At 39.1% G+C, this 22584-nt stretch overlaps 1 protein-coding gene across 1 annotated transcript in view; it reads right to left on the reverse strand.

Moving 5' to 3' along the window:
* Csrnp3 (cysteine and serine rich nuclear protein 3) overlaps window positions 1-22584 on the reverse strand; it is a 184101-nt gene that overhangs the window by 151498 nt on the left and 10019 nt on the right. The window contains exons 2-3 of the mRNA XM_021155449.3: window positions 17878-18039; window positions 7-94 (exon numbers count right to left, since the gene is read on the reverse strand). Coding sequence (XP_021011108.1) covers window positions 7-19 — 13 coding nt within the window. The 5' untranslated portion in view covers window positions 20-94; window positions 17878-18039. The remainder of the gene's footprint in view (window positions 1-6; window positions 95-17877; window positions 18040-22584) is intronic.

The following is a 22584-nucleotide window of genomic DNA, read 5'->3' on the forward strand; positions in this document are numbered from 1 at the left end:
CCTCACCTTGAGATCTCATGAACTGCAGGATCCTCCGAAGAGTCTATGCTTCTGAAAGTATTCCTTCAGCCTGTTGATATCCTCTTATTTTTTCCTAAAAAAAAAAAAAAGGAAACTGTGTTTCAACGTTACATAAGATTCTATTTTCAAAGAGTAAAATGAGTACAAATGCATTTGTTACATGCAGAGAAACCATTGGACTCTTGAAATAAACATAAGGCAGTAGGTATAGAAAAAGACAACACGTTGCATATACTATAGTGGAGGAAGAATATTCTAGAAGGATGTGGTAAATTCCTAATGACTACTTTGACTCATTCATTAATGTGTTGTGAAAAAAAGATGTTAAAGATATATCCGTTTTGTTAATCCACCTTACATTAGATTATAAATTCTAACCCTTAGGAGATTCATATAGATAAGACAAATAAAATTATTGACAAAATAAGCTTTTGATGGTTGAAAATTACAGTGGTTGATTTTTTTTTAATTTGCTTAAAGCAAACTATTTAATTAAGAAATTAAGTCATGTATATGCCCAGGCTTTAGAATAACTTGGGCTTCCCATAAACAAACAAAGACCATAGATGTAGCTCAGTACTGGAATGAGTGCTTAGCATGGCAAAATCCCAAGTTCAAATCTTAGTACCCCATAAATGTGAATCTTTAGAATAAACATCTATTCATCAAATCTTATTCCTTTTAAAATTATATTTATTATACATGTTTAAGTGATCAGTACAACAGGTTTAAAGAGGTGATGAAATCCTTGCAATAATGATGTACTTTTCTTTACTCAAACTAAGGAATATGTAATCATTTTTTCTAGATCACTAATAAAATGTATACTCTCAAAGGTTTAGAAAAATATAACTCATGAAAGATAAAAATTAGCAGGGCACAGTGCTGTGTCTAGCATCCCATATTCAAGTGAGATGACCATCTGAATCTAGGGAACTGAGCCTGAGAGCAGTAGGCTCTTTACCTTCGATTTCATAATTGGACTTGCATGGCCAGTAGCCTATCGTATCCCAAATGTTCACAGATACAGTAAAAGGGAAGAAGAAAGGCAAGGCAGCTTGTCTCCACTGGGTTGTCTTTTTTATTTCATTTAAGGATACACCATCACAATGTAAATTGATATTCTTTATGCTTATGTATGTGGATGTGAGCGTGTGCCTGCTACCTATGTACAGGTGCCTATAGAAGAAAGGGATGAATGAATCCTAGGAACTCAGATGGCTGCACGAACAGGAAAGACTGTCTTTTAAAAGTATTTTTGAAATTATAACATAATTACATCATCAATTTGCTTTCCTTTTCTTCCCTCCAAAACCTTCCCCATACCTAATAATGGCTTCTTTTTTAAAAAAATCCGTTATTTTATACATTTGTATATGTACAATATATAATATAATATTTATATGTAGCATATACATATGTAAACAGAACCTGCTCAGTATGTAAAAGTTAATTGTATGTATGTTTTCAGGAAGGACTATTCAGTATTGAATAACCAGTTGGTATGTTCTAAGCCACCCTTCCAGCCCCAGCATCCCAATCAGTCCAATAATTGGTCATATTAAAAACCTAATATCTTAGAAAAAAGGGTGAATTCTAGGATGGGAATGGTAGAGCTCCAAGATGAACCTGGAACACCATTTAGTTCAGAAAGAAAGGAACTGAAAATATTAATAAATATATGAATAGCCAGGCCGAGGTTACAGCTTTGTGGTAGATCATCTGGGTACGATGCTCGAAGGCCAGGATTTAATCCCTCACACCAGAAAAAAAATGAAGAGAAGTCAACAACTACCAGAAAAATGTCAGTGGCCAAAGTTGGAACAATGTAGGTAACACAGTGCACTCATAACCCAAGGAATAAAACCAATATAAATGACTCTGCCATGAAATAACTAACTAGAAAAAGCAGGAGAAGAAAGGCTCTCTTACAACGATTTCCAAATGACACATAGGGAAGCAGTTTGAGCCCCACTCCTGACAAGGAGGTGAACTGGCTTTAGTGAGTAAATGAAAGTGGGCCCGTGGAACTGCCGGAGACGAAGAAGGCTAATGATGCACAGCATCCAACTCAGTGTGCCATCTCAACTGGATCCGTGATCAGAAAAAAAAAATATTCATAAATAAACTGTAAAATCTTGTAGGAGTTGTTTAACAGTATTATTCCTGGTAATATTTTCTTGGTTTTGACAAGGTGTGTCACGGTTATGTAGGAACTTCGTGCTGGGGGAAGCTGGGCAAGTCATGGAAAGGAAATCTCTTTGCCTTGTTTGTACATTCTCCATGATTCTAAAGTTATTGTAAAATGGTGTTTCACAGATAAGAGTACAGCTCGGTGGTAAGAATGTTTGCTTAGAGTATATGAGGTATTGGGTTCAGTTCTTAAAAGAAGAAAGTAAACTAGACTTAGTAGCACAATTAAAGGCACATGCCTTTAATCCCAGCACTTGGCAGGCAGAGGTAGGTGGATCTCAGGGAGTTCAAGGCCTGCCTGGTCTACAGAGAGAATTTTAGGACACACAGAGCTACATAGAGAAACCTTGTCTGGAAATGAAATGGAACAGAAGGAAGGAAGGAAGGAAGGAAGGAAGGAGGGAGGGAGGGAGGGAGGGAGGGAGGGAGGGAGGGAGGGAGGGAGGGAGGGAGGGAGGGAGGGAGGGGAGGGAAGGAAGGGAAGGAAGGAAGGAAGGAAGGAAGGAAGGAAGGAAGGAAGGAAGGAAGGAAGGAAGGAAGGAAGGAAGGAAGAACCAGCATCTATGTTAGTCCTGGTGCATACTCTAAGACTCTGCCAGTGTCCACACAGAGAAACTTATTCACCACAGTCCAATTATGGAACCAACTCCCTGTCAACAAAGGTAAGTATAAAGAAAATGTTATATCTACACACAGTAGAGTTTTGTTTAGCCATAAAAACAATTATGGTATTTGTTAGTTAATAGATGAAACTAGAGAACAACCTACTAAATCCAATAAAACAGAGACCGTGGAAACATGCACAGGGCCTACACAAGGCTTGCACAAAACCTACATAAGCCATTATGACTTTCCAGCACTGAGAGCGGAAGAGGACACAACCCTCCTTCTCAATGCATAAAGTATTTCTGATTGATAACCGATTGCAAACGAATAACTTGTTTTCTCCAATGGGATCAAACCGAGTATACAAACCACTTTTAAGGGCTGGCCAGCCCCATGCTCAGGAGCAGATGAGCAATACAAAATTAACGCAGTGGCATGTACTGGGGGTTCTTTTTCTCATAATACTTTACAGGGCATTTTTTTCTTACCTTACAGGTCTTTTGCATATATAATATGGTTTCTGGTTTTGAGATTTTACAGGATTCCTGCATCTACAAGCGTATGTATCTCTGTGTCTATATGTATTTCTTATGCTTTGATTCCTTTTCTTCTGATTGTTTGGTCTTATTTCAGTTTATCTTATTTTATGTTATTATTTTTAGATGCCTTTTGTTTACTAATGAGGGAGAAAGAGAGGGGGTAAATTTGGGTAAGAGGGGCAGTGGCGTGAATCTGTGAGGAGTTACAAGAGTGCAAATGTAAATAAATATACTGTATGAAAAATCATTTTCAATTTAAAAAAAAAACAGAAAAAAAAATCTTTTTCAAAAAGTAACGAGCCAGTATGATGGTACAGACCTTTAATCCCAGTACTCAAAGAAGCAGGTGGATCTCTGTGAGTTTGAAGGACAGGCTACATAGGGAGTTTGCGTAATAGACAGGTCTACATAGTGAGATCAGGACAGCTAGAACTACACAGCCACAAAAAAGAATTAAATAATAGACTTTCTGATGAAATTATGTCCGTATCCTTTCATACTTTCTTACTTTCAAAGTGAGATGTAAGGATTATGTCAAATATTCCTCTGTAGAAAATATGCAGCCCCTAATAAAAATTTACATGCTTAGTTTTCACTTCAGTTTTCACTGCATGCCGTGGGAGGCAGAAGAGGTAGATACAATTAGGTAGTCTAGCCTCAGATACATATATGGCTGTGATCCCATGGAACACATTTTTCCCATGTCAAGCATAAAGTGAAAAGAAGGAACCATTCTAGATATCGCATAAGGAATTTCACTACAGAATGCTTTTTTAAGGAGACACCATTAATAAAATTGTTTTTGCTACGAGGTAAACAGTAAATCTTGAATGAAAAGAATTTTAAATAGAATTCTAGGAATGCAAGTTCAAGAATCAAGTATTCTTGTCATGATAATGTAATAGACAGTCTTTAGTTCTAGAATAACAAAAGAACTGCAGTTGATGTTTTTATTTCTCACCTCCTAGACTTCGGGAAAATCACATCAGTTTCTCCATCTATTAAATGGATATATGACCTCCTAATTTTACAATTTGTAGTGGATCTGAAAGGACTTCTAAAACATTTAACTCACAACAAAATCTTCATACACCATATCTCTTATTTAAATGAAAAGCTTTTTCAAAAAAATGTACAGACCATGTATTATAAATGTTTAGATAATCATGCTTATTTTCTAAGAGATCAAACATAGTATCATGAAGACCAAGTTTTTCTTCATCCTTTGTTTTCAATGCATGAATCAGTGAAGAGTGCATAGCCTGGAGAATGGTCCTCGCTTAGGTTCAGTTCAGAAAACAGAGTCTTAGAAAGTAACCTAAATGAAAAAAGTACATACATTGAGCTGGTTACAAACGATTTGATAGAATTCAGATGCTGAAGTGTGGAATAATGGATCTTCCCAGGAAACTTGGTACAATTGAATTGGTTCAGAGTCCCCAGCGCCCAGGCACCCGCCTACTCCCTGCTCCCTACTACGTTCCTGGCCTGGAACACGTGACACATTTTCCACATAAGAAAAAGTGACCTGTAGTCACATAGCCCAAAACAGAGTTCTCCTTGCTAATGAGGTATCTAGAGACCCTGAGGGTTTAGCCAATAAGTTTCCCTTCCCAGACATTTTCCCTGCCAATGGTGTTTAATCTCTGGTCTGCCCTGAGAGGTTGGTATGCACCCATATTCCATGATGAACAGTCAATAAACGGTATGGATAAACATCGACTGTCTGTTTCATCAAAAAACCACTGTGGGAAGCACAGAGAAAGCTTTTGACTACGGAGCTGCTGCCAAAGTCACCCACAAAAGGCCTCTCTGTACTCCCAGACAATCTTCGCTAAGCTAAGGACTTTTGCTGATGAACTAAACTGAAGTCCCCACTCCTACCAGGCTTGTCCTTGTCCTCACCTTGCAGGATCCCAGCTTGTTCCCAACTGCACCCGGCCACCGGTGCCTATATATCCAGGAGTTTGGGAGCCTCCAGTCCCTCAGGGGCCCATGGACCCCAGACACTTTGTTCCCAACTAGTTCCCAGGAGCTTGGGGAACCCACCCCCCGCCCGCCCCTGAGTGTTGGTTGCCTCGGTGCTTCTCTAAAGCCCAGCACCCAGCGGTGGAAACCTGCAGGGTAAAAACATCTCCCAAACATCCAGCCCTGCAATGGGGCAAAACGTGGACCACAAACTACATGCTTGTTGGCTCTCCAGCGGCACTGACACACCCCAGCGGCAGGACAGAATGCGGACGCACACCGAATAAACAAGGATAGCTAAGAAACTCACAGGTTCGCAACAGAAGCGAGAGGTCATACCTACGTCGGTACACAGTAGGAAAGGGTCGTCTGAGGTGTGCCTGGTATTGCTGAATAGGAACCAGATCTTTGCCAAAGATGGGCTAGGGCTGCTGTGATCATTTCCTTCCCCCTAGCCTCCACTGTCCTGTGCCTTTTATCTGAAGGCATGGTTAACTTGTAAGCTGGTAGTCACAGAAATATGGAAATGTAATTCATAAAGAAAGAGCAAAGTTCAGCTATGAACCCAAAACGGGAACACTACCGACATGATACAACAATCCTAAACAACTGGGGCCAGGGGCGCAAGAACTTAATGTTACATGTGAACTCACAACATCTGTGAGTGTACGCAAAGACCTACATTAAGATCAAGCTAGATCAAGGACCAGCGTGAATGGTGGGTAGTGGGAATTAAGAAGCCCCACCACAACTGAAAAAGCTTTTGGCCACTGTAGGCTGCTGTGGGACAGAGAGTCCTTTTCTTCAGGAATGAGGACTCTGAGAGACTACTCATGCTTCCAGTAGCTTTCCCTCCACCCAGGCACATGCAGGAACACTAGGTGAACTCGGTGTGCTTTAAAAATAGCTAATAGAATTGGGAGGAAAAAGTGAGGGATTAGGAGGAGTTAGGGGAGAAAATTAGAGGGGGTTTTGATCAAACACATCTGTATCTATAAATTATCAAAGTGTATGGAAAGGAAGTGCTAGCCGGCTGTACATGTGCGTGGGTGGGCAGAATCTTCCACAGGTCAACTGGGAAACCTAAGGTCCCCTATATTTTTGAAGACAACCCAACTTCCCCATTCAAAAGACAGTGGAGAAGGAAGCACCAATCCCAAATTCACTCTTGCCTGGTGGGATCTCATCTCTGTCGCTGTCTGTTAGATTTGCTGAGATGCCTCTTTTCAAGTTAGATTGCACGGGCCTCCTGTTGCTTTCAGTGCAGATTCAATAGAACTCTAAGTACTTGCTCTGAGTAAAGAGGTGCTGGGACAAACGTCAGAAGAAATGAAACTAAGTAATGGACTTAGGTGCACATTGCCAACAAGAGAGGCAAGTTAACACGGTCATGTTGGCAGACTGCCACTGACAATAATACCATCTCTTCTATCTTAAATAGGTTATTTAAGTTAAAAAAAAGAAAAAAATAAATTAAAAAAAAAGAATGAAAAGAAACAGAATATAGAAAGGTAATTTCTCCCTGTCTTTTACACAGGAGAGCCACGTGTAGTCTGTGACTTGTGTCTGCTAAACAGACTTCAAAAAGAACACATTTACGCACCTGATGGAGACATCAAAAGACAAATTCACTGCAAAGATGGAAACGGGGCGGCTAAAGCTAATCTGTGGCGACAGAGGGAGGGACTCTCAACAGAGCAAGGCTGTGCTCTCCTGCCTTACCCTACCTTCAGGAGAAATGACTAGATAGTATGGGAAATAAACTGACACAGATTTACCACCTAACTCCACCTGCAAAAGCACACACAAGAGTTAGCAGATCGAACACCATATCCCTCTACCCATCCAAACACCGCATCTCTGCCCTTCCAGCAATGCTAAACTTCCTTTGCACCACTGCCAGTGAGTAGAAGTCACAGGAAGAAATGTGGATGGGTTTTTCTTTATATATATATATATATATATATATACATATATATATATATATATGTATATATATATATATAAAATTTGGTATTTTCCTCATTTACATTTCCAATGCTATCCCAAAAGTCCCCCATACCCTTCCCCCCACTCCCCTACCCACCCACTCCCACTTTTTGGCCCTGGCGTTCCCCTGTACTGGGACATATAAAGTTTGCATGTCCAATGGGCCTCTCTTTCCAGTGATGGTCCACTAGGCCATCTTTTGATACATATGCAGCTAGAGACATGAGCTCCGGGATACTGGTTAGTTCATATTGTTGTTCCACCTATAGGGTTGCAGATCCCTTCAGCTCCTTGGGTACTTTCTCTAGCTTCTCCATTGGGGGCCCTGTGATCCATCCAATAGCTGACTGTGAGAATCCACTTCTGTGTTTGCTAGGCCCCGGCATAGTCTCACAAGAGACAGCTATATCAGGGTCCTGTCAGCAAACGCTTGCTAGTGTATGCAATGGTGTCAGGGTTTGGAGGCTGATTATGGGGTGGATCCCTGGATTTTCTTAATAGAATAGAAATTCTTGGAACCTGAATTTGGGTAGTCATTGTTCCCTTTGACTGAGGGTCAGAGCTTCCTCATTTTGCTTTGAAGAAGGAACTCAGAGTCTCCATACTTTTCCAAACATGCCACTGTTTGTGGTTGCACGATTACCCTGCTGTAGTGCCTTAGGTACAAAGGCTAACTTTTTCTCTGCTGCATATAATGTGTAGCTTAAAGCTGTATTTTTCCAGAATGATTCTATGCACTCCGCCCCCACGCACACACAAAATAAATTAATTAACATGTGATTTAATTTTTAAAAAAATGAACATTTTCAAAAGAAGTTTAAATGCACCTACATTGTAACAATTTTATATTGGAAACATAGTTACGTCCATCATTTTAACAATTAAGATGATCAAATGCACTGATAACTTTTTTGATGAGGTTTCATATTCTTCATTAACTTAAAACGCTGAATGAATACATGAATGAATGAATGAATGAATGCAACTTTTATCTAACACAAAGTAATCGCTGGCCAAATTGAAGGATGTTCTGTGGAAATCACTTTAATTAACTAAAAATTAAATAAAATAAACAAACATACCCATACCTTCCCTCATACTAAAAATAACCTGTCAGAAAGTCCACCTCAAAATAAAAACAAAACACATTTAAATCTTAATAAACACTAGAAATCAATGTATAAAATTCTACTCTGTATAAAATAATAGATACAGTATCAAATTTTTTTGGAATGGAAAGACAACCTAAGATTAATCTACCACAAACATACCTATCTATACTTATGTATGTCTATATATCAAGTCAATTTGGGCAAAGTATGGGGTAAAAACACTGAAATATTAAAAGTGAAGATATAAACTGCTCAAGCTTCATATCAATCCCTAAAGGTTTTCCCTAGGGTTTAAATGTGAACATGTCATAACAGTAGTGTTAAGTGATGAATACTAGAAAGAGATTACAGAGGTAGGAAATATGGGTTAGGGATGAAGAACACCGTTTTTCCCTTACACAGGACCAGGTAAGCACCCACCCACATGGTTTATAGCCATCCATAACTCCAGTTTCAGAAGATCTAACAACCCCTTTAGTCCTCGACAGGCACCAGCCATGCATGTGGTACACATATATTCCTGCAGGCAAAATATTCATACTCGTGAAGTAAAATGAATAAATCTTTAAAGAAGAATTGGAGGAGGAGGAGGAGGAGAGGAAGAAGTAGTAGTTGCAATACATGACCACAGAATCTTGTTAGGAAAGAGCTATATGATAATGACTAGACAAAGATAGATAGATAGATAGATAGATAGATAGATAGATAGATAGATAGATAGATAGATAGACAGATGGATAACATAAATCACACATAATTCCAACACACAGAGAAAATAAGTTTACTTTTCTTAATATCCCAAATACAAGATACATGCACGCACACACACCAAAAACAGTGGGAGCATGTAATTTAATGAAAGTGTTCAGCGATGTGAATACATCTTTTACCAATTGATCTATTTATCCCACTGGCATTGTCACCTGCATGGCAATCAATTCCATCACTTTCCCAGAAAGTATTTAACTACTTGCAAGACATCTAGGTTATATATATATATTTGACACTAAAATATTTCAAAAATGTTCTATAAAGCTAAAATTATTTTCACATCTCTATTTTTAAGAAAATGAATATGAAATTTGGTTAAGTATTCTTAATATATATATATATATATATATACATATATATTTATGTGAAAATGTAAATAATCTGAAATCTTTACTCCTCTCTAAGCCAAAGTAAGAGTTGCCATAGAAACCGCAAATGGCAGATAGTCAGGCCTGACACAGCATCGAAAAAAAAAGGAGCGGGGAAAAAAAATGTACCAGCTTATTTGTAGAAATCAGGACTAATTTCATTGGAAAAAATGACCCATATTTCAATTTTTTACTTTCATTATTTCTTCCTAACCAATAGTCTCAAAATTAGGATTAATGCCAAATTCTGATATCAAAGCTTACAGTACATATGCCCTTTAAGATGAAGGAAATGTATATACTAATTTTCAGGTGAAATATAAATATTGCTTTATTTAAGAGTAATATTCAAAACATGATTTAAAATGAAAACATCTATTTTACCTCAAAATACTTCTAAGAATGTTATCTCATAATCATGAAACAAAGTGTATAGTCCTTGCACCTGAGGTCTCTCTGGGTGACGAGTAACAGTACTCAGAACAAAATTAATCTGGCCAAGAACAACCTCTGTCTCGCCTCTAACCCAGAAGACACATGGCAGAAGTGTCTAGTGTGTTAGCATCCAACCTAGTCTTCACCAGACTTCATGGAACTTTGAGAATTGTTTAAAGGCAGGATTTAGTGTTTGTTGCTTGTTTTGGGTTTTGTCAATTTTTATTTATTTGTTTGTTTGCTTGTTTATTAGTTTACTGATTTCTGTTTTGAAAAGGAGTATTTTTGAGATAATTAACATTTGGTGATATTAATTAAAATCTCCAAATAATAATAATTTCCTTCTCCTCCTTTTTTTTCAGGTGACTTAACAGTTGATGTGATGATGGTTTGAGTAGATAAAGCCACTCAAGAATCGGAATACTTGGCCCACAGGGAGTGGCATCATTAGGAGGTGTGGCCTGTTGACATAGCTGTGGTCTTGTTGGAAGAAGTGTGTCATTGTGTAGGACTTTGAAAGCTCATATATATGCTCCAAGCTCATATATATGCTCCAAGCTCATATATATGCTCCAACTATGCTCAGTGTGGTACATAGTCTCCTGCTGCCTATGGATCCAGATGTAGAACTCTCAGCTCCTTCTCCAGCACCATGTCTACCTGTACTCTACCATGCTTCCCACCATGATCATAATGGACTAAATCTCTGAACCTGTAAGACAGCCTCAATTAAACGTTTTCTTTTACAAGAGTTGCCACGATCATGCTGTCTCTTCACAGCATTGCAAACCCTAAGACAGATGACTATAAACCTTCATCAACTTCTGAGAATTGCCAACTATATAGATGAATCGTTAGTAGTACTTCATTGTTCCATTTGCAGTACAAAATAAAATCAAGTACAACTGACTTTACTGCCATTTTAACTGACTTGAAACACTTCTCTACTTGAAAATTAAGTGGTATTAAAAGGAAGTCAATGCCTTTACATGTTTTTTACATAATGGTCTTTGCTTTAGCTTTTACTATATTTATGATTGCTCTTTCTTTGTTATTTTACAAACTACATTTTTAACTTGGTTTCATCTAGGCATAGAACTTAGTGTGTTTGAGACTTATTTAAGTTTAATATGTGAGAGATTGCTGTCACTGAGCATGTAAAACTTCCACGACAATAAATATGAAACCTTCAAACATTCTGAGATTATTCTCAAACTCTTCACACACACACACACACAGACTAGACAATAAAAAAATGTACTTCCTAAAAGTAGAGCACTACATATTATACTCTATACAGAAATTGTTACAAATGACTCTTTACTTTCCTAAGCAATTCTTTTCTGTATTCCCATCACACAGATGTCAAGAGAGCCTGCTCTATGCAATAAATTGTAAAGCCTTTGGAGAATCACTAAGACATTTGCTTCAGGCACTGATGCTACCAGCAGCAGCGTCGTCCTAAGCAGCCAGTCTAGAGCTAGTAATTCTCTCGGTTCCAAACCAAACCCAGAAGATAATGGAACCGGGAAGATGGATATTAGAATTTTAATCACCCCACTTTTATTTGGGTCTATTTAAAGCCACAGTATTTTTCAGTCGGACAATTTGTTATTCTGCACTTGTGGCCACCCTTAGATGATCTGAAAGGAAGGATATTGAGGCTGAAAAGGAAAACAGGTAAATTATGAATGGAAACGAGCCTGTCACCCAGGAACTGAGCTGAAACCTATTGCTGGTACAGAAGCAATTCTAGCAAGGAACTGGCTACAGAAACATCTCACTATCCCCAGGTATACACCTATAGATTTCTAGGAATTTCATGAGAAACAGCACTTGCAGGAAAAGGACATGTACTAAAAGCCCTTGTGTAATTCTCCTACTTCAGGTTTTTCTTTATGGAATTAGAATTTTACCAAGGCATCTCCCTGTCATTGCTCTTATTAAAGAAAGAGAAAAGGGGAAAGTGGTTTCTTAGCTACCTTTTGAGATATAACTTGAGACATACATACACACATACAACGTATCTATGCTACTTTAAGACAGTTAATTATAATTGTCCCTGGAGGAGCCAATTCTCACACTTGGGAATGTCTTACCTGTGTCTAAGAAGTGTCTTTGTCTTAGCCCTTCTGCCCAAAGTCTCTATTAAAATTATCTTTAATAAAATGCCTAAGCTGGGCACTGGTGGCACACACCTTTAATCTCAACAGTCAGGAGGCAGAGACAGGTAGATCTTGGAGGGCAGTGTGGTCTACAGAGTGAGTTCCAAGACAGCCAGGGCTACAACAGAGAAACCCTGTCTCAAAACCAAAAGTAAATAAATTAAAAATAAAAAAGCCAAAAAAATCTCCTGTTTCTAACAACAATCCTAGCAGTCAGATTTCTAACAACTCCAAGGATTGTTTTCTGAAATTTTTTTGTGCCACAAGACAATAATTTCAGTTTGGTTTTAAGTCCCTAAAAGATTAAGAGAACCCTTGAGTCTGCAGATAGCAAAAGCATGCTGCTTCTGCCCCTGACCAGTGACAGACCTGACTCTCTACTGAGAGGTTTATAAAATGTAAACCTTCTGAGGCTTATTTGTAAACAGATTATCCTGTCAGAGAGCAACGTTTCGATCACTAATGTGAAGATGGTGTCATTAATATTTAATAGTGACTTTAATTCTTCTCTGAATGAAATAGTTACAAAATCAATCCACCTACAAACATCCCGAGTAAATAATAGATGTAGAAAGCTGGGAATTTTTCTACCATATAATCCAAGATCACATGCTAAGAAAGCTTTATCCTTTCCAGCTAAGAGTACCATCCCCACCTCAGGATGTCCCTCATGGTTTACTTTTTCACGACAGCTAACAGAATTAAAACTATCGCTTCGCTATTCTGCATTCCTTGTCACAGACACACCAAATTCTACTTGAAACTTGGCCTGGCTAAGCTTTTAAACTTGATGCTGGATTTCAATGATTTGTCAAGGTGTAGAACAAAGAAACAAATATAAAAGCAGACTTTGTACCTCTCCATTGCAAGAATAGAATTACTCGATTTAACAGGAAGTTAGGATTAAGTGAGCCCAACTGAAATCCAAGGGCAATGGGCTTCGAAAGTCCTGAGTTAGGAAACAAGTAATGTTGTACCCTGGGGTTGAAGAGACAGAGAGATATTGCCTGTTTTCTGGGAGGCCCACTTGCCCAACTTCCGTTGTCCCAAAAAAAAAAACCGAGGTGTGTGAAGATTGTTACCTATGGAGGCAGTGACATAACCCTGGATTTGCCAGCTACTGTTCAAGATTCCCTCTGTGTACTTCAACTCACCCACCTCTCATGGCAACGTTCCCACCATTACCAAAGTAGCATCATGTCACAAGGACAAACCAATTTCTTTCATGTAAATGTAAAACACGTTTGCCTTGTGACATTTCCATCAATGTCAGTGACACACGAGGAAAGCCAGCCCGTCGCTTCCAGGCAGAAAGGGGAAGCGAACTGTCACTTCACACTCCTCTTGAATTCTTGCCCTGCCATATTTTTTTGTTTTTTGACTCACTTAACTTTTGCCAAAAGAGTAATTCATTCTACACCTAAGAGAGTTGCCAGAAAAGAGGCAGCCATGTCACTGACTTGACGAGTTGGTTCTCTGTACTTATTAGTCAGCCATGGATGTAAACCATCGGGAACAGCAGAGATGGGTGGAAAGGCAGGGTGCATGGGTAGGTATTAACGTACTCTACCGCAGCTTAACTTTCAGGCTTCTCAAGATCCCTCCGTGGTTTTGGCCCCCATAGCTTTAGAGTGAAAGTCTAAACAACTGCTCTGAAAGTCACTGTTAATGTTCTTTGAGTTAAAGAGGAGATTCAGCAACTACTGTTGTCTTTTGTCTTAGCTTGCACCAAGCCTCAGGTTCTCTGAAAGAAAGGAACCTGAATGTGCAGATTTTCTTCTCTTATCCCAGCTTTGGAGTTAGTAAGGTTTTGTGATTGCTAGCAGACTGAGAGTAGCCCACAGTAACAGGAAGAACTCAGCAGATTACATCTGCCTGCTCTTCTTCATCCCCCTCCTGGTGTGGCTGCACTCACAGTTCTCGGCCCCAAGTTACCAAATGATAAATAGCAGCATTCTCTTCCAAAGGAGAATCTGTAAACAATTTTCTTCAACTCTAGAAAGGTCACCGTGACAAGCCCATCAACTATGCTGATGATAGGGAAAAACAAAACAAAACAAAACAAAACAAAAACCACCACCACCCCCAAAATAATAAATAATAATAATAATAATAATAAAACTTAGCAAGGTTTACAACCTAAGATTTCTCTGACAATGGGCGAGAGTGTCCTATGCCGGCTGTGGGTATGGAAGAGGTTTTATTTTTCCTAGAAACTGTTCAAATGTCCAGATCAACTGCTGTTCCTTCACTCTCTCTAACCTTTGCTAGAGTGCCATCACGATCATCCGGAAGGCTTCTTAAACCACATCTGTAAGACGCACTGATGCTTAAATGAAAGTCACAGGTGCTTTGTAAATGCGCAAGCTGCAGAAATCAACTGCAGTCTGGCATAGAGAAGTCTTGAGATTGATGTTCCCAGGACAAAACCAATTTGTGACTTTAGGAGATGCACAAGATAGCCAGGGTGTTGAAAAACAAAAGTGGAGCTTATTTTTTTAAAAAAAAAAAATCACGGAGGTGTGGCGCTTGCTCTTCTGTACTCCTAGATTAGTATTCTATACTGCGAGATGGAGCTACCTCAGGGAAACGACATCTTAAATGATGGTGCTTTTCAGGAGTGGCTAAAGGGAAAAAAGACTGAGAAACACTGGACAGTTTCTCTACCAGACCCGACTTGAAAGCACAGAGAAGAGGAATTGTTAGAGAGTCCCCCACAGTCCTGCCTTTAAATGTGGACCACTGTTTTATTGTTTTTGTTTTTTTTTGTTTTTTGGGGTTTTGTTTTTTGTTTTTTGTTTTTTGTTTTTTGTTTTTTTTAAGGATGTGAGCATCTGGTAGACTCTTTCCTTTTTATAAGAAAAAAATTTAATTTTCTTGATAAATCCATACCATGTATTTTTGCCTCATTCTTACAGCACTTGAGAATTTTGAATTATCGCAGGGAGTATATCACTCAGTGGTGGAACACTTGCCAAGTAGGTACAAAGGCCTGGATCAAACTCCATCAAAAAAGAATGGAAATCTATCAGAATTAATCTGTTCAGTATAGAAACTGTTAAATTAATCTGCTAAATATAAAATGTTTTATGCCTTTCTAGGCATCGAAGGTCATATCAAGACATAAAGTCACTGTCCTGGTCTTTCTTAAGGATACAGTAGCATAGAGGGTTTGAAAAGGCAGCAAACAGACCTCAAAGCAGATTCTCCCACAATGCTTTGTCTGGAAATAATTTTTGGGTCACTAAACAGTCTTACTTCCAAACTGCGGCTATCTTCACAAGAGTTCGTAAACCTTCTACTCACTTTTTAAACTTGTTGCAAGGTCATTTAAAAAGTTCTGCATTGATCAAGAGGTTAAACAATACAAAGCCTAAAACTTCTTACAAAATCTGATGGTTTCAACTCTCGACTCTTTTAATAAGGATGGAATATGCCCAAGTATAAAATATTAATTCTTAAATCCTGAGCAAAAAGCAAGGCACAAAAATTGAATTTTTGAGCTCACAGAGATATGTGTATAATGTTACTAGGGATTTTAAGGATGTCCCAGTGAGTTTAAAATCCCTAAGTACAAAACTCCCTAAGAACTAAGAACAGGGAAGGTAGAAAAAAATCTACATGAAAATAACATTGTATTATTTTGTTGGAGTAATTTTTAAATTTACTTCATTAAAAGACAGAAATTATTCAACGCAAAATGCAAGCTTTAAATGACATTTGCTCTGGTTCTGTAACTGCTCCTGGTTAGCTTTTCTGTCAACTAGATACAAGTTAGAGTCAGATGTGAAGAAAGAGCCTCAACTGAGAAAAAACTGTCATCAGACCAGCCTGCAGGAAACCAGTAGGGACATTTTCTTATTTGATGACTGATACAGAAGTGTGCAACCTATTGTGGGTACTGCTCCCCGTAAGCAGGTGGTTTGGGATTGCATAAATGAGCAGGCTGAGTAAGCCACGGAGAGCAAGTCAATTAGCAACATCCTTTGATGGCCTCTGCTTCAGTTCCTGCGTCGAGGTTCCTGCCTTGAGTCCCTGCCCTGACTTACCTTCATGATGAACATGATGGAAAAGACCCATAAGCTGAAATAAACATTTCCCTCTCCAAATTGCTTTTGGTTATGGACTTTTTTCATAGCCACAGATAGCCAGCTAGAGATCCTGTAAGGCCTATGTTAAGTTACAGAGCTCCATTGATTTTACTTCGTTTATTAACACATCTACAAGATAACTATGGGGATCTGCAGGTAAAGGCAAGTTCAATCCCTACAACTCTCATAATGGAAAGAAAGATCTTACAAGTTGTCTTCTGATCTCTACACAGGTGCTGTGCTATACACACAGACACACACACAGACACACAGACACACACACACACTACAGATAAGTAAATGTAACAAAAATTTTAAAGAGATAATTATAAGTATTGGGATGTGGCTCAACAATTTAAGAATTAATATTTTATATTTGGGCATATTCCATCCTTATTAAAAGAGTCAAGAGTTGAAAACATCAGCTTTTGTAAGAAGGTTTTTGCTTTGTATTGTTCAATCTCTTGATTAATGCAGCTGTACAGGGCTCTGGGTCAAGCACTAATGCCACAAAAACAAAACAAAGTAATAATAATAAATGATAATAATAATGATAATAATAATAATAATGTTTTCAAGTCTTGCCCCCATTAATGGTTAAGTTTAAATGGGCAGAATTATGAAAAAAATTCTATATCAAAACTTTACTTATGTGCATCTTTTTACAGTGAATGTAACTAGAAAATGAATGGGATAATGAATTCAAACATATCCTATTATACTCTATGTTCTTTTTACCTTAATCTCCTTATTAGAAATATGTGTGTGTGTGTACATAGGCTTGTATCTGAGCCTTGCCTTTATCTACAGAATTTAAGAATTTTATTGTCTCAATTTTGCAGCACCATATTTTAAAAACATCTATTTTTAATATTATGCTATTATACTTTATCATTATACTTTATTGCTGTATTACTAAATTTTTATTACTAAATTTATTTATTTGTATGTGTATGCACATGTATGTGAACATGGAGGTAGAGATCAAAGAACAAATGTCAGGCACTCTTTCTCTCCTTCCATCATGTGGATCCCAGGGACCTGACTAAGTGCATCAGGCTTGGTGGTTTTATCCTTTACCTTAACCACTGAGTTATCTAACCGGCCTTTTCTCCTCACTACCCCCCCTTCTTCCTTCTTCTCCCCCACCCACGCTGAGAATGTGCCTCAGTGGCAAAGTATGCCCCTAGTATTTGCAAGGCTCTGGGTTTGATTCTCAAAACTAGTATAAAAAAATAAAAATAAAAACTACCTTAGGTGAGCACATTGCACTTAGCAAATACTTCCCAACCTATTGACATTGATTACAGTACTAGATGCTACAAATGAAATGGCTCACTTGTTTCTCTAACAAAGAGAAAGCAGACGATAAAATGACTTTTCGTGGCTATCTGCTTACCTCTGATGAGACTAAATTCTGACTCCTCTAGACCAATGCCATTAGAGAGGTGAACAGAAGCACATCATGACTAATTAAACAAAACGATACTTTCAAATGCATTTGTATGACGAAGAACCTGGAAGTAGCTACGAGATAGTGAATTAAGCTGAAACACCCGAGTATCGGCCATCCAGGTAGAATTTAGAGGAAAACACGAAATACAGCTTCAGATACTCACGGGTAAATGATCAGGTGTGGACACACTGACACTATCAAGACTCTCAGCACTGTAACAGCTAAAAACGTCATCATCTGATTCCTGCACAGAAGAGCAGAGTGAAGCGCTGTCAGCTTCTTCCAACGTCCCCTTTAAAATTCCACTCATAGCTGTCACATGGACCTGCAGAAGGAACGGGAGCCGAGCATTGAAATCTGTGCCCGCTGACTGCAGTCAAGGACTTGAAGTCATCTTAGGATCTAGTGCTTTGAACCACACAGACTGCACTACCTATAACGCTGGAAACCACTGCAAACAATTATACCCTGATTCGCTCTTATTTCTCATTCTCATTCTGGTAACATTATCGGTAAGACAGAGTTCGAATTGAGAGTATGGAATCAGAAAGCTGCATTAGGAAGTACGGCTTCATGCTTTCAAATGCCAAAACCCAAGTCAAATACATTTATTTGATTTGTTCTAGTAAATCGTGTACTGTCATTGACAGAGCCAGAGTTCAGAACAAAATGGATCACTCACTTGCATGGCTGTCATACCAGGAGCATACTGATGAGGGGGATGTCTGTCTTGCTGGGGGTTTCTTTTTACTTAGGTACAAAGGCATCTACTTTCCTGGGGCTCTCTGTCCATCAAAAATCAAATTGGCTGCTAGGAATGGCAATACCTGCAGAATTTAGATGCCTTATCATGTTTCCAGTCAATTCAGCAGAGCCACAGGGAATACTCAAGGCCCGTGCCAAGGATAGCTGAATAGATTTTACACATGACAGACTGCAGTACCTAAATCTTTTTGCTGGATAAAACATTAATTTAAACTTCTTCACTCTTTGTGGGAGCATAGGCTGGGAGAGCCATTCAGGTGCAGGTGGATTCACAATTTAAAAAAAAAAATTAATGTCAAGTTGGAGGAATCATTAAGCCACAGAGAGCAACAAATTTCTCTGAATCTGTAGAGAACAGTAAGTAATCAGGGGTCATAAACACAAATAACAACAGTGGCAGACCTTCAGGAGGGACTAGGGTTGGCTGTGATAAAATCATGAAGCCCCCTCATTGTCTCTCTTATGTGCCATTTATAACAATGCTACCAAGAAATATGCCTTTTCTAAGGGGGAATGATACATAGCTACAATAATAAACAGCCTCTCAATCAGGTAGACAGAAGGTAGTGGGTACTGTGATGTGACAGATGAGAGACCACATTCTCTGGTCTATGAGAGAGATGCCTACTTGGAGCTAGATCATTTTGGCTAAATTCTTTCACAGTTTAACCTACTATAACCTGACCAGTGCCTTGTTTACATAGCCAGAAATGGCCCTTTACTGTGCTAGACTTCATACTCCAGATCCACTTAGCACCTATTGATTTTCTTTGCAAAGCTAAAGAAGCTGTTTTCAAATTACATTGTAATTTGAAGTGCAATTTACACTGAGTCAACAACACAGATAAGAATAGTCAGCATTAGTGACTTGGATGGTTAAATGACTGGGGCACTAAAACCTTGTCTTGCCCCTCAACACAGTCCTATGAGTAAATGCCTTTAACCAGCCATGTATTGTTGAGTGAGCCAATATCACAAAGAAACCCTGGTAGCATGAGTTACAAAGGAGGGGTTGTTTTATTGAAAGTCCAACCTCAACATAGCAACTCAAGACATAGCTTCTGGTAGTATGGAGGAAGTCTGACTTCAGGGACTTATCTTTATCTTTGAAGGTCTAGCCCTTGATTCTTGTCATCATTGACAAGAATTGTTGTCCTTTGGTGTTGGTGACCACCATGTCTTGGGACAGTTTTTGCTCTGTGTCTGTATTCTCTGGTTCCCCAACCCCCCAGCTAGCACATGTCTATGACCTTCAAAAGACTCTCTCACCTCATCATTCCCAAAAGTTGAGAAAGAAGGCTTCCAATGACTCAATATACCTCAGTTTCTGGTATCAGCTAGAGAAAGCCTGGAATGTATAGTTGGATAGTTGAGTGGGAAAGGGGAGGGATGGAGAGAGAAGGGGAGAAAGGACAAGAAAAACTAAAGAAGGGAGAAAGAGAAGATTTTTCACCCTCCTCTATTTTCACCAACCTGGTCCCTTCTTTTGCACTCTGGCTACATCACTGGAAACACCATGTTATAATTACTTTCATGGCAATGGAAGGAAAACCCTACAGGAGGAACGAGGCTGTGCAGAGATTAGGATACTATCCCCACTCAGCTGACTGCAGTAATAGGTGGGGAGGAGGCTATCCTCTGAGCAGTTACTATGAATGTTTCCAATGAGTGTTCTCTTATCTACAGCTAAGTGAAATCTTAGGCAGTATTTGAAATTGCCCCATGACACAGAATTTTTGAGACCTCATTCAGAAGGCACAGTTAACAAACTCAGAAATGTAGATGACTAGATTAATAAATATTAATAAATATTTCTTTCTTTCTTTCTTTTTTTTCTTCTTGCTCTGGCCCCACTCACTTTGGCCCAAAGATTTATTTTTTTATTATATGTAAGTACACTGTAGCTGTCTTCAGACCTACTAGAGGAAGGCATAAGATCTCATTACAGACGGTTGTGAGCCACCATGTAGTTGCTGGGATTTGAACTCAGGACCTACTGAAGAGCAGTGGGTGCTCTTAACCACTGAGCCATTTCTCCAGCCCTAGATTGATACTTCTTAACACTGCGTGTTGCCTTTACTGTGCAGCTGCTATAAATCAGATGTCTGTGTCCTATTTCAGGGTTCTATGACGAGGTCCTATCTTTTCTACATGTAAAATCTATGGGGCCTACTAAGCTTTTGAAATCTACCTACTCAGAATATTGTATTACTCCTAATAGAAAAATTGTTACAATTTGTACTATTATCAGAGGATCATGCTTGGAATGCTTTTGTTCTTCCATTGTTACAATGTTAAGAATGTTATCTTCCTAACTTAACCTAAGGCGATAGTATCAAGAGGTGTGGTTTTGATGGAATAATTATATCATGGAGGCTAATAAGCACTTTCCTTCTAAAAGTCTATTATCACTACCCAAGCTCCTCCCCTTCCCCACCCCCCAGCATTTTGCTGTGAGGTTATAGTGACCAAGGTCCAGAAAGAAAGTCTGTCAGGTACTGACTATGATAGGATCTTGATCCTGGGCTTCCTGTTGTTAGCAACCCAAGCAGTCCATGATACTTTGCTACAATAGTCTAAATGGAATAAGATACAGAATAGTCACAGTCGGAAGACAGGGACAAAAATGACAGTATAGTAATTGTATATGTGCCCAGAGACTTGGAAAGGAAAGCAGATTACTGGAGTTAAGAGTAGAAAAGTGTTAAGTCCTTAATTTATATGCTAGATTCATGATGATATAAATGAGAAATAACTGTTTTAGCTAACAACCCAAGAAAGATCCCTTATAGTATAAAATGGCAAACTCTAACTTGTCATTCTGGGGATAAGAACCATGAAGAATGGTGCTTATGAAGGCCTTCCTCTACAAGTTAATGTTTTCAAGTTAGTAAAGTCTATAGGGCTTAGATGCATGCCTCCACAGACCCCGAGATTTGGGTTATCAGACAACTGTTAAAGAGAAAACAGTCCTTGACTACAAATCTATTATGGGCCAAGACAGCTGATGAGCCATGCATAAGCCAAGTGCACTGACCAGTGTGCCTGCACCACCTTCCCACACTGTTTCCACATCCTCTTTTTCCTCTCACTGAAGGAGTGCTTACTACTATGTAGCGGGGGTATAGTCATGGGCTTGGGTTGCTTACTAATGGGTAGTTGGCAATAGCTAGCAGGGAGAAGACCTTACCCAAAGTGATTGTGGCAGAGTGCTTACGTCGCATGCACAAAACCCTGGGTGTCAATGCCACCACTACAAAATAATAACGGAAGACTTGATGTGCCAGGGTGGGTTGGTACCCAGTGAGGGGCCTCCCTCTTCTCAGAGGAGAAGAGAAGAAGTGTGGGGAGAAGGGGCTGTGTGAGGGGGGCACATGGGAGAGATGGGGAGCTTTGATCAGGATGTAAAGTGAATAAATAAACAGGAGAAGAAGAACAGAGATAAGTCAGTTGATCTAGAGTGATGAAGGATAAAAATGAAGGCAGACTGGCCAATTCTGGGGACATGAGTAAAGGCAGGTCAACCATGGATGAGAGATTCTGAAGACAGGGATATCTCTAAATGGAATAAAGAACAATTGGGGAGTTTAAAAAAGGTCTTGGTATTTGTTTAAATCATGGATTTAGTCATAAAAGAGCAAGAGGCAGAAGAAACTAGGCTGGTTTAAAGGCTGAGACAAGTGGCTTGCTCCAAAGGTGACAGAGCACCAGATGGCAGCTGGAAAGAACACTTTTTACCCGCATCTCTGGTAACATCCAGAACCCCCAATTAAAAGCACATCTGAGGAAAAGATTCCCTGGAGGGGAAGTGCTACAGTGCAGTGCATTGCAGTGGGCTGTCCCTCAGGCCAGTTGGTAAACAATCTTAAAGAGAAACTTTTTCTCAATACTTAGCTCCAAGACTCACTTTTGGTGGGGAAAAAGGCTCATTGCTTCAAACACGGTTTTCCCCTCACAGTTTTTGTGGGGGGTTAATTTTCTTGAGTTTCTCACCTATACCACAGGTCTAAAGAGTAGCTAGTTGATAGCATTAGGCTATACATCCCTGTGTTCTAAAGTCTGATCATTTCTACACGTTCCTGCCATTCAAGGGTATTATCTATTC

This window comes from Mus caroli, unplaced genomic scaffold, assembly GCF_978045245.1.
Source record: "Mus caroli unplaced genomic scaffold, Mus_caroli_1 scaffold_2, whole genome shotgun sequence".
NCBI classification, from domain to species: Eukaryota; Metazoa; Chordata; class Mammalia; order Rodentia; family Muridae; genus Mus; species Mus caroli.